At 43.6% G+C, this 13,087-nt stretch overlaps 1 protein-coding gene across 1 annotated transcript in view; it reads right to left on the bottom strand.

The window, feature by feature from the left end:
* Window positions 1–7,616, bottom strand: part of RHPN2 (rhophilin Rho GTPase binding protein 2) — a 40,912-nt gene extending 33,296 nt beyond the window's left edge. Inside the window, exon 1 of the mRNA XM_083370620.1 lies at window positions 7,429–7,616. Coding sequence (XP_083226746.1) covers window positions 7,429–7,497 — 69 coding nt within the window. The 5' untranslated portion in view covers window positions 7,498–7,616. The remainder of the gene's footprint in view (window positions 1–7,428) is intronic.
* Between the last annotated feature and the right edge of the window lie 5,471 nt (window positions 7,617–13,087).

Here is a 13,087-nt window from a genome sequence, read left to right as displayed (position 1 = left end):
GCTAGCTGAACGTCAATTTGTTTTTTCCGTAAACAGTTTTGAATTCCGAAATCAGATCTCCTGAATGACAGAAATACATTTCAAAAGGCCCTGCAGAAAAGGTTATTTAAGCAAGCAGGTGTTGGGGTGTGTGTGTGTGTTTGTCACTTTGTCTGTTACCATGTATTTCAAGTGAGATGCCAACAACACGTAGCATAGCATAAACTGGATCCACAGCAAGTTAAAGCAGAGCTGACGGTGGGTTTTCCTCTGTGGCTTCCATGAATCCTGAATCTCCACCAGTGTTAAGGTCTTCCCACCAAAGCAAACAAATGATTGAAACACTAATTGCTTCTCTGAACACAAAAGATATTCACTTTTGTGCTTCCAAAAGAGGGATCTCACATTCTTCCCCAAACCTCAGGATTTACAGAGTTCACAACTCACAAAATCTTCAAACAAGGTCTGGCAGTTCGGTCAAGGAACATTCTTATACTTGATGGCCTACATAAATCAAGCCAGAGGATTAGATGAACATCCTTCTATTCTGTACCCCACTATTCTGACATTATGCTAACCCAGGCTCTGGGTCAATAGGCTGGATTTGCAAAGCTAATCCAAAGCAAAGCAAAACCAAAGAAACCACTTCATTATTTAGTGTGTTAAGTTATCTGCACCCAACCTATGTTTACATCAACTTGCAAATTCAGTCGAGCAGAACAGGACTTTCTCTGAAGAACAGAATTTTGGGAAGGAAAAATGAGAAAGGACGGTATTTTTCATTGCTTAGCGAACCGTACTAATCCTATAACTATCTCTTAAAAACTGAAGGATGTTACAGCACACGTTTCTGCAAAACTAGCAAGTATATTGAGTAGATCAGTTTTCCAGCTTGGTTGCTTTCCAGCTTCAATTCTCAGAATTCCACAGCCAGCATGAAAATTCTGAGTCAAGATCTAAGTTAAGTTTAAGTTTTAAGTTTATTGAATTTATATACCGCCCTTTTCCCGTAGGATTCAGGGCGGTTTACAAAGTATCTAGCTAGGTAAGGCTGGCTGGCACACATAGAGGAGGCTCCTAAATCCTAAAACAGCATTTCTCAAAACTTGTATGAATGTCAACTTCCAGAATTCCTCAGATCCCCACCCCCACGGCTGGAGAATTCTGGGAGTTAATCTCCACACATCTTAAACTTGTCAAGCTTGAGAAATGTTGCTTGAAGATTCGTGACACCAACGTGAAAACAGTTCCTAGTTCACCCAGATCCTGAATAATTTGTATGTATAACTGACTGCCACAAAATGAAGGCGTAGCTGCCATCTCAATAAAAATCAGAAAGAGTCAAAGGAGTACAGGTTCAACTAATGGCCGCCAACCAGGACATAAAGCAACTTATACACTCAAAAGTCTATGGTAGTATTTACAGGGGAAAAGTCACGCTTTATCCAAAACTGTCTTAACTAATCTCTGAATTGAACTGAAGATTCTTGGATGAGAACTGAAATGTTTTCAAGAAAACAGCAAGAAAGTCCATTTGCCTTTTGGAAAAAGAAAAAAAAGCACCTTTGGGACTCTGAATGTATCAAACACAAGTGACTGGAAACGAACAAAGCAGCTTTTCCTTCCCATTATTGAATATTATGGGGGACGCGGTGGCTCAGTGGGTTAGGACGCTGAGCTTGTCGATCAGAAGGTCGGCAGTTTGGCGGGTCGAATCCCGAGTGCCGCGTAACAGAGTGAGCACCTGTTACTCGTCCCAGCTTCTGCCAACCTAGCAGTTCGAAAGCACGTAAAAATGCAAGTAGAAAAATAGGGACCACTACAGTGGGAAGGTAACAGCGTTCCGTGCGCCTTTGGTGTCTAGTCATGCCGGCCACATGACCACGGAGACGTCCTCGGACAAGCGCTGGCTCTTCGGCTTTGAAACGGAGATGAGCACCAGCCCCTAGAGTCGGAAACGACTAGCACGCATGTGCGGGGGAACCTTTACCTTTACCCTATAGAATATTATACCAACTTGTCAGCTTTGCCCATTCGAGCTCCACAAAAAACACTTCTTTTTTTTAACATTTGTGAAATGACTCCTTCCTTTCACATTATCTCTGCCTTCTGGATCTCAGGGGAATACTGAAAACCCAACTGTACCAAGGTCTTCTCTTCACAATGCATCATTGCCTTTGAAACTGTTGTCTCTGGCCAACCTTAAAAAACCCTGCAGTGCCCCCTCCCAGCTTAGGCCAATGCAAAGGTGCCAGGAAATTACAAAGGCACAAGCACATGTCTTGGAAATGGAAATAAGAACCAGAGAAGCTGGTATGGTGGGGGGAAGGAATAGAATCTTACCAAACCACTCATTGCTCTTGCAATGACATGATAGTTAAGACCCATCAACACAAGCACAATAAGGCGGACGGCTCATCAATGGAGTCAGATAACTTTACTGTAGAAATAAGAAAGTCAAAAAGAATAAGAGGCAAGAGTGCCCTGAAGGGAGGGGCTATTTCTTATCACATCTGCATACATTTGCTTTGCAAAAGGACGGGTTATAAATATTTCTCCTGCCCTTCTGTTTGCCAGAGTCAACCTTTCTCTTTCCCATCTACTGTAAGCCTAGGGCTGGGTTCTTAATCTTAAAATGAATAACCTGCAGCAATTGCTGGTACACTTGGCTAAAAGGCTCCCCCAGCCCTATCCCGGCAGCGTGACTAATGCCTCAGCTATCTGCTTTATGAACGGGAGTATGAACGATAAGGTCAATTTAAACTTCCCACCATTGGAGACCAGCCTTTAAGTGAATCAGCCTTAAGTCTATTTATTTATTCATGAAATGTACAGGGCCACCCATCTCCACCAAAAAAGTGACTCTGGGCGGGGTGTGGCAAGACTATAAAACAATTAACACATTTTTTTAAAAAATATTATTGAAACATTTAAAAATCACAAAGGCTAAGACGGAGAACAGCAGGTGTTAACAGCAATGGAGATGCCTCAGTATCTCGGGGGACCCTGGAACCCCAAAACCTGATGGCATAATCAGGTTTTGAGGGACTTCCAGAAAATCAACTGAGATAGAGGCAGCCTCATTTCAGGACTGGGTCTGTCATGCTTGTAGTAGTCTTCCTCTTGGGACCCCTTTGCCCCCCCCCATTATCTTGGAGGAGAGACCAACTGAGGAGTTGTGGGTGGGTTCTGAAGTTTGGAAAGGATTGAGAAGTGTGGGACAGTCAAGATATGTGATCTTCCATCATTAGTCAACCTCCATGAAGAAGACACTTCCTTCCCAGGGATCGTCTTCTCCATTAGCAGCCTTTGACATCCCAGTCCTTTTGAACTCATCACACACACACCCAATCACCCATAACATCTGACTGTACTCAGATTCTACAACTTTCATGTGGAAATAACCTCTTCTGCCCTCAAAAGAGCTGGACTCCTGCTTTCTTGACAGTTGGCTGCCAAATGCAATGCTAAAAACCAACTTTGTAGAAATAATATCCAGCCAGAACCACAGCTGCCATATAGGCAATCTGTACATAGATTGCGGTATTTGAAACTCTTCACTTTCCTGGATTATCTAAGCCTAATCTTACACTTCACCTAATCATCATAACTGGGTGGAGAGTTTAGCCAGGTGTGTGTGTGTGTGTATGTGTGTGTGTGTGTGTGTATGTGTGCATATATATATTCGTAGATTTTCATGGGTACAGGTATGTAGGTCTTGGCATATTCGGGTCTTTTCCCGTGTAAGATTGATAGTGTCTTGGCGACGTTTTGACGAGGTCCCACTCGTCATCTTCAGGCTGGTGTCTTCGGCTCCGAAGCCGAAGACACCAGCCTGAAGATGACGAGTGGGACCTCGTCAAAACGTCGCCAAGACACTATCAATCTTACACGGGAAAAGACCCGAATACAGTGTGTGTGTGTGTGTGTGTGTGTGTGTGTGTGTGTGTGTGTGTATAAAATGCAAGACCCAGATCTGACATACCTTATTAGATTTCCTTCCTTTCGAAAACCAAAAAGAAAAAGAACCCCCCCACCAAACTCTTCAAACAATAACAATTGCCTCAATCCATAAAGGAGAGAAATCCATAATCAAGAGAATTAATAACTGGGGAAAATGTAATTAAGGCTGACCAAAACGGGGCAAACTATATTTGGCAGTTGTTGAGGATGCTTGCACATTCTTAAGTGTGATTTCGGTTAGACCTAGTTAAGGGCAATGTGACTCTACGTATTTTTGTCTTTTAAACAATTTCCTTTCATTATGCCAGGACATCAACCTTTCATTATTGGTTTATAGCTGAAGGAAATACTTCCATACTGCTCTCAAGAAAAAAATAGCCCCCTGTATCGTTAGAAGTTGAGCTTAATCTATATGAATCTTTACTTTTTAAACTGAAGTTTTGATAACTCATCATTATAGAGTAAACACGAGGGGTGGGGGAGACAGAAAAAACTCTAATCAATAACTGATTTCTCATAACTCATTAAGCCTTGATCTATCTTGTTTGGTTTATGGCTCAGAGTGTTGGTTACACTTCCTTGTAACTTTATAACCTTTTAAAATTCAAATTTAACATTTCAATTCTCACATACTGTTTTATATTTTGGTACGGTACAGTATACTGTATACTTTGATTGAGGTGGGCAGTCCAGAAATGAGAAGTATAAAAAAATAAATACAAGCCCAGCTAAAGTGGCTTCTTCAACAAATACACTTTTGCAAGATCCAGTCTGAGACACATATATTTGCCTTCATTCATAAACCAACTTTTATTATTTTTTTTAAAAAAACACCTTGTTTTTGTACAATGCATGAACCCAGAGATAGGTTTATTGCAATACCTGAGTTTGTCAAACACTTGCTCTAAAGCTCTCCTAATTATTTTAGTTAGTGGAACTATCCACTGGGTTTGGCCTGGATATTGCTGTTATCAATGACAGATTTAGTATGACTGACAGTAAGCCAAAGGAACAGAAAGTTCACCTGTCTTTGGGAAATCCAGTGAAGTCAATTTTTAGTAAGGGACTATATAATTTTAAAAGGTTTGCGATTCTTATCTGGAAGTACACTATATGAAAAAAAAATAGGAAGCAGAAGTTGCTTCTGTAGGAATGTTAAATATGACACTAGCAAGAGCAGAAAAGGCTTCAGCATCACGTCGCCCCATTTAGACAGTGGTTATTTCCACCACTTGCACAGACGTAGCAATTGCTGCTATGTATTAAATGAGCATGCCATGCTACGTAATTAAGTTGCACCTACTAACTGCTATAATGAGCACTCCCTTGCTTTAAAATAGGATTTTATGAAACTGAAGGTATACGTTTTTGTAAAGACGTTTTGTATCCTGAACATTTTGAGAGCATCTTTTTGTTTTTTGTTTGTTTGTCTGTTTGTTCACTTAGCAGATATTTGAAAGTGCGGAAGTCACACTCTTAAAGCCAAGGCTTACCCATTTGATTCTGGGAGCATTACTTCCAAAGGCACATATGTGTACATCTCAAGGAAGGACACCTGCCTAAGGTGAAGATGTCCGGCTTGAGGCCCACCAACACATACCCCCCCAAATGTGGGAGTGCAGCCTCAGAAGCCCCCTTAAAAGTTGCTCAGAATTCAATTTTTCATATGTGCAAAGGCAAAAGAATGATTCACCTTATTCATGCTCAGTGAATAGTATCAATCCAATTTCAGTAAATTGAATTGTTTATTTCATGCTGGCCTTTGCCGCATGCAAACAACAGCTTCCTGGGACATCAAAGCACAATCCTACCACAGCAGAAATTGAGGAAAGCTAATGAACTTTATTGAAATAATCTCTTTCCCTTTGGTAGATATTAACCAAATGGTAATCCTCCCTTACGGATTCAACCCATAGCTACATGAGTTCCTGAGTAAATCTAGCAAATATTTAAGTAAAACAGCATAAAATTAGGCCAGGCTTTTTTTTGCCTAGTAGGTTTCCAGCAGAGTTTAATAAAATACTAACTGTGGCCAGAGAATAAGCTGTCAATATTCACTGTTGGGTACCATGAACAAGAAGCTGATTAATCGGAGGATCCGGTTTCCCATTGAATTCTCTGATCAAGGCAGGAAGGCATCAATGAGAGGGTCTGACAGAAAGCCAAAACCCACCCAGTCCCCATTTCCCATAGAAGTCAAAGGCAGGGCACCAGGCAGAAGAAAACTTCACTTTTCTTCCAGCAAAGTCTACCTACCCCAGATGCCACTCTACCGAAGCGTCCCCCCCCCCCCCCGTTTATCACCACCCGGAAAGAGATGCCAAGGCGTTGTGCCTACTTCTCACCCATAAATGTACCCCATAGCATGCAGTTGGCAGCAAGAAGCAGACAGACAAAAGAGCCGAATGCATCGCTGGGTGGGAGTCAGTGTCTCCCCACCCCCACGCCCCCAATTCGATTTTCAACCACCAAGCAGAATTTACACTCATTTCACAGTTTACAAAGGGGGAGAAAAACGCAGAAGTTGTTTTTTTTGGGGGGGGGCGAGATGTTCACTTCGCCAAGAAGAGAGGTGGCTGGAGGGGCGGGGTGAGGGGGGGTAAGGCTTCTCTCTCTCTCTCTCTCTCTCTCTCTCTCTCTGTCTGTCTCTCTCTCTCCCTCTCTCCCTCTCTCTCTCCCTCCCTCCCTCCCTCCCTCTCTCTCTCTCTCTCTCTCTCTCCCTCTCTCTCTCCCTCCCTCCCTCCCTCCCTCCCTCTCTCTCTCTCTCTCTCTCTCTCTGCCTCTCTCTCTCCCTCCCTCTCCCTCCCTCCCTCCCTCCCTCTCTCTCTCTCTCTCTCTCTCCCTCTCTCCCTCTCTCTCTCTCTCTCTCTCTCTCTGTCTCTCTCTCTCTCTCTCCCTCCCTCCCTCCCTCTCTCTCTCTCTCTCTCTCTCCCTCTCTCCCTCTCTCTCTCCCTCCCTCCCTCCCTCTCTCTCTCTCTCTCTCTCTCTCTCTCTCTCTCTCTCTGCCTCTCTCTCTCCCTCTCTCCCTCTCCCCCTCCCTCCCTCCCTCCCTCCCTCCCTCCCTCTCTCTTTCTCTCTCTCTCTCTCTCTCTCTCTCTGTGCCACTCCGCGGAGCCTCCTCGGAGTTCAGCCCACTCCCCACTCCCCTCTGCCTTTTTCTGCAACTTCTCCTAAACGGGGCTGCCAATCGGCGGGGAAAATGCCTTGTAAGGCAAGTTGGCGTTTTTGTTGTTGTTGTTGCTGTTGTTTGGGTTTGGTTTTTTTGTTTTGTTTTTTTTTTTTAAAAAAAAGTCCAGCGCCAACAGGATGAGATGAGAACAGAACTAATCCGAGCCGGGGGTGGGGTGGAAGCAAAGCACACACACACACACACCCCTCCCGCCGCCACACACACACACACACACACACACACACACGCTCGCGGGAAACCTGGCGAAGGGGGTCCCGCGCCAGGAAGGACCCCCCTTCCTCCTCCTCCTCTCCTACCTTGCGGAAATAACAGGCGCCCCTCTGCTCCGAGGCCGGACAGCCGGTGGGCAGCAGCGCCTCCGTCATCTCCAGCGGCTGGTTGGGGCTGGTGGCGCCCGCTGCCTCCGTGGCCAACTCACCAGTGCGCCCTCGCCGCCGCCGCTTCGCTTGGGCACCCGGGCGGAGGACCAAGTGCGCTCTGGCCGCTCTGCAAGCTCCGCTCCCCGCTGCGCTTCGCTCCTCCCTCTACCTGGGAAACCCGCAAGGGGGGCGGGGGAGGGAGGAGGAGGAGGTAGAGGAGGAGGAGGAGGAGGAGGAAGCCACAGAGAAAGCGCTTCCTTGGGCTCTCTGCCTTGTGGATCCCAGGCGCGGTGCCTCCCGGCCAGGGCTGTGCAAAGAATCAGAACCGGAAGGGCAGCGGGGAGGTCTTCTAGTCCAGCGTTTCCCAACCTTAGGAACTTGAAGATGCGTGGACTTCAACTCCCAGAATTCCCCAGCCAGCTATGCTGGCTGGGGAATTCTGGGAGTTGAAGTCCACGCATCTTCAAGTTCCTAAGGTTGGGAAACGCTGTTCTAGTCCAACCCCCTGCTCAAGCAGGAGAGCTTGTTAGTATTGGAGACGAGTAGCTGTCCAAGTCTCTTCTCCAAGACCTCCAGTGATGGAGCAGCCGCAACTTCGGAAGGCGAGCCGGTCCGCTGGTTGGTCGCTCTCAAGGTTGTTGGGAAAGTTTCTCCTTAATTCCAGGTTGCTTCTCTCCTCGAGGAGTTTTCTCATCCATCGAGGAGAGAAGCAACCTGGAATTAAGAGTGGTGGGGTCATCCCAAGCTGGGGGTGCATTTTTCTCACCCATCCCTGTCCCCAGGCTCCTGGTCCAAAGGAACGACCTTCCCAGGGCTGTGGGTTTATTAGCCAGCAAGACCGGTGCCTGGGATCCATACCTTTGCACCTAATCAAGAGGCAGACCCCATCCTACATTAGTAGTAGATCAAAGGATCAATCAATCCTGCTAAGGGGAAGGGGGAAATGGGACCCGCTTTTGGATTAGGTCCATCCAATGCACCCTTAGCAGGATCCCTGGTTTTGTATTAAACCTTGGTTTGCTTTAGTTTAAGTGGGATTCATGAAACAGGTAGGCATCAACCATGGTTTACAAGGGTGGGTGGCTTCACTCATTAGAATTTTTATTTATTTTTTTATTTTAATTCCATTTATATCCCGCCCTTCTCCGAAGACTCAGGGCGGCTTACAAGCTTAGCAGTAGCCTTCATTCTATGTATATGCCTGCTTATTAGGGCTTTCACACCCCCTCCAAGCGGCATTATTACAAAGTCAGCTTAATTGCCCCCAACAATCTGGAGGCAATTAGACGACATAGCCCTGCTCGTTGTCCTTGACATAGGAGCATTCTTTTCGAAACTGTTTGAAGTTACAGTGGCACCGTTAAAAAGTGTCCTAAAATTGGTCTTCCACAGTTATGACCATCACAGCATCCCTACAGTCATGTAGTCAGAATTCAGGTGCTTGGCAACTGATGGGTATTTGCAACAGTTGCAGCATCCCAGGGTGACCATTTGCAAAATACCCAGCCAATTTTTGATAAGCAAAGTCAGGGCAGATTCCCTAAACAACCAGGGCAAAAAATAAATAAATCCTAAAATCCCGTGTGACTCACTTAACAAGCACCTGGCTTAGCAATGGAAATCCTTCTTCCAATTGTGACTATAAGTCAAACATTACCTGTACTGTGGTTTGGCTGGGTTTGACCTGAATGTTGCTTATCCCAGCATCCCAGGGGTTTCAGCCAATCAGCAAAGTGCACCATAAAGCTAGGATCTAGCAAAGACATAAAAAGGCAGGCCTTTGTTGTCCTTAAGCTCCAACATTAAGTTTCCTTATCCAATTGGTTTTGTCAGTTATTTAACGTTTGTTTAGAATAAATAATGGTAGGAGTGGAGAGATACAGCTTTTTTTAAAAAAACAAAACAAAACATTGTCTTTGCTTTAAGGCAGCTCAATCTTTTCTGTGTCTCTGTAGAAAAGGATTTGGTTGCCAAGAAACTGGGTCCCAGTGGAATTTTATCTTTTTGTCCCCCTGAGTCTTTCAACATCTTTTTTGGTCTTTAGTTCTGGAGAGGAATTTTCTCTTTCTCTTCTTTTGTCTTTCTTCCTCTTGTTTCTCTTTTGCCATCCGAGGGGGTGAGTGTATGTAGGAGGGCTCTCTCCTTCCAGAATGATTGCTCTGGGGTGGGGGAGAGAAAATGCCTTTTCTTTTAAGAACAAGAGAGATTTGGTACAAATCACAGTAGATTTCTCCCCCCCCCACACACACAGCATGTTTGGGTCATTCACGAAAATTGCCAGTTCGTGGGCATTGCTCACTGATGAAAGTCTTATATTGCAAAAGTAAAAAAAAATAACTGGTGGATTATTTTACAACCACACAGCAAATATGTGGAGTGGCAAGTTTGGAATGTGATTATCGAAACTTCAAGACTGCTATTTTCGATGTGGTAAAAATGAATTGTGCCTGAAATACAGGGCAAAGTGAAAAGTTCTTTCTGTATTAGCTGCTTCCCAGAAAAGAGTATCTTTAAACTTACAGGTCCACGCTGAAGCTTTCCCAAAGGATTGGCCTTGTTTTGGAATATATAATATGGATTTAAATTAGACAATTATATTAGGAGTATAATGTTAGTTGTCAACAAAACAGTCTATCAACACCTCGCTTGTTTTTCTTGTCAGGACTCAATACAGATGCATATGAATGGGAAGGCACAGTAGTGTTTTGAGGTTCCCATTTTATGGATAAGAAGTGTCTTCTCCAATGCTTCATGCCTTTAAAATCAAAGGTATTATGTTTGGACCAATTGATTTTACTTTCCTTAATTAAAAACATAATTTGATAATTTAAAATACGGAATTGTGTTTTTATTAGATGTCCTCCCTCTGCGTGCAACTGATCCATTTCAAAATGCCCATATAAATAACACATAATGTTATTTCCTCCACATTGAATAACTGCATTAAACCCATATGGTAAGGGAAACAAAGATAATAACAACGACGAGTTTCGAGATGGGGTATCTATAATCAACTCAGCGATAAAGTTCCAGAGAGGGCATGTGATATAAATATATATATATTTACATGACGAAAGTTTCAAAGGTCAGGCAAATACCTGGGATATGTCCAACTAATTCCGCAAAAGGAATGTGAATGAGTCAGTGAGACTTTCTTCTTTTACTTTTGTCCTCTTTGTGTTTGTGTGTGTGTGTGTGTGTGAGAGAGAGAGAGAGAGAGAGAGAGAGAGAGAATTCTCTTGTGCTTTTGAAAAGCAACTCATTACCCAGAATAGAAATAAAAAGGAAAAATGTCTCTGAGATAGAGTTAAAGAAAGGCAAAAACTACAAACATCCCTTATTTTAAATTACTTTTTTTAAAAAAAAATCACTTAATTTTTGAAAGGGCACAGTTTTAAACATGCTACTCTGTTTTAATACTTCCTGCGTCTGGTTGGATGGTAGCAGCTAAGTAAGCCTGACTGATTTCAAAAACTAAGCTGGAGCAGAGCAGAATCTTGAGGGGTTGCAGGGAAACCTGGGAAATTAAAGGAATGCAGGCAAAAGTCATTGAAAATATAATGTACTGATAGTCTGTTATGGAAAAGTGGCACATAAATAAAATAGAAAGAAATTGGATTAAAGATAAAGACATGTTATCCAGTGTTTCTCAAATATGGCAACTTTAAATTAGATGGACTTAAACTCCCAGAATTCCCCAGCCAGCTATGATGCTGGCTGGGGAATTCTGGGAATTGAAGTCCACACATTGCCAAGTTTGAGAAACATTGTACTATAACTTTACCAATACTTTATTGCTTTTTAAAATTTAAAATCCTTAAAACAGGATATAAAGATCAAATCATAGAGTTGGAAGAAATTGTAGAACGCATCTACTCCAGCCCCTATCAGAAGTTCTCAATGTGGTCCGTATGCCCCTCCCCAGGAGTTTATTGTTTAGTTTAGTTTTATTGAATTTTTATACCGCCCTTCTCCCGAAGGACTCAGGGCGGTGAACAGGGCATATAAATAAAAATACAGAAGTTAAAAAGGGATTAAATTATTGCCCAATTAAAACAATCTAAATATAAAAGCATTAAAACCCTAACATTCCCCCATCAGGCCAGGCCAGCTTGTTCGAATAGATGGGTCTTTAACCCGCGCCGGAAGGAGCGAAGATCCGGTGCCATCCGGAGCTCAACCGGCAGTTGGTTCCATAAGGCCGGGGCGCCCACAGAGAAGGCCCTCCCCCTGGGGGCCACCAGCCGGCATTCTCTGACCGGAGGCACCCTGAGGAGGCCCTCTCTGTGGGAACGCACAGGGCGGAGGGGAGTCGACGCCGGCAGCAGGTGGTCCCCGAGGTATTCCGGACCCATGCCATATTATATTTTTAGGGGGTCACAGGGAGCCAGCCAAACTTAACAAGATGGATTTTACAATAAATGCCTTAACAGTAACTATGACTGGGTGGGTGAGTCCCAGAAGTAAATAGGGCTCCGAAGGGGGCTGTGAGCCATAAAAAGTTTGAGAACAGCTGCATTAGAGCACAATGTGATAGTCTTACATATAAAAGCTATATATAACAATCACATTCTTCAGAGCAACAACTCAAAAATGCAAACTGTAACACCCACACAGAGGTATAGAAACGCCCAGGTGTGCACACACATATATTTCAAGCACTGTGGATAAATAATAATCTTGGTTTAGCCTCCAATTCCAGATAGCCTTCCACCAATCATGCATTCTGGAATTTCTAGCAAATCCTGATTTTCTGCAAGGCACAATCTGAACAACTCACAAATCAGACATCATTGGCTTCCCATAACTTTCACCCAATTTTCATTTTATTCATTGGGGGGAGGGATATTTGCATGCTGCCATGCACAACACTTGAATTTCATCTTGATTTCCAAAAATACCTCTGCAACCTATGTGGGGATTCAAGGGCATTGTTAAAAAATAAAAATAATTTGACTGCACAGTACGAGTATGCACATCATGTGCCCGGGGGGGGGGAAATACATGTGAAGGTGCCAATGAATATCCAGGTATTGTATAATCTTTATTCAATGCGCATAAGTGTAAAGCTTTGATCATTCTGTTGAATGAAGGAGTATTAGATATGTTCCCCACCTTGACTTATTTATAAAAATAATAAAGATAGGATTAAAAATATATGAAAATAAAAATACAATACGCAATAAATGTAATAAAAATTATGCCCGTTGCCTTTTTTCTATTGAACAATTAGCATCTTAAGCATTTCCCCAAACTTTTTGTCTTTTTTCATCCCCAAATCCTGAAACTGTCAATTTCATAACCGCATTTTTGCATGATGGCGTCACTGCAGGCATGTCATTCTTCTGACATCATAGCAGTTCCTGCAGATGCCAGGGCTGTGATTCATACGGAAAGCTGTGATCACACCCAGTCACTTTTTCAAAATAACCTCTCCAGATCAATGTTTTTCCAGCTTGGCAAGATCCATGGGCATCAACTCCCAGAATTCCAGGCGTGCTGGCTGGGGAATTCTGGGAGTTGAAGTCCACAGCCTCTTTAAAAGTTGCCGAGCTTGAAAACCCACTGTTCTCAGTTAAAATGTGCAAAGGCGCGC

Source organism: Vipera ursinii (assembly GCF_947247035.1).
Source record: "Vipera ursinii genome assembly, chromosome: 10".
NCBI lineage: Eukaryota > Metazoa > Chordata > Lepidosauria > Squamata > Viperidae > Vipera > Vipera ursinii.
The sequence above is the reverse complement of the archived record's forward strand: the minus strand, read 5'-3'. Positions and strand labels throughout refer to the sequence as shown.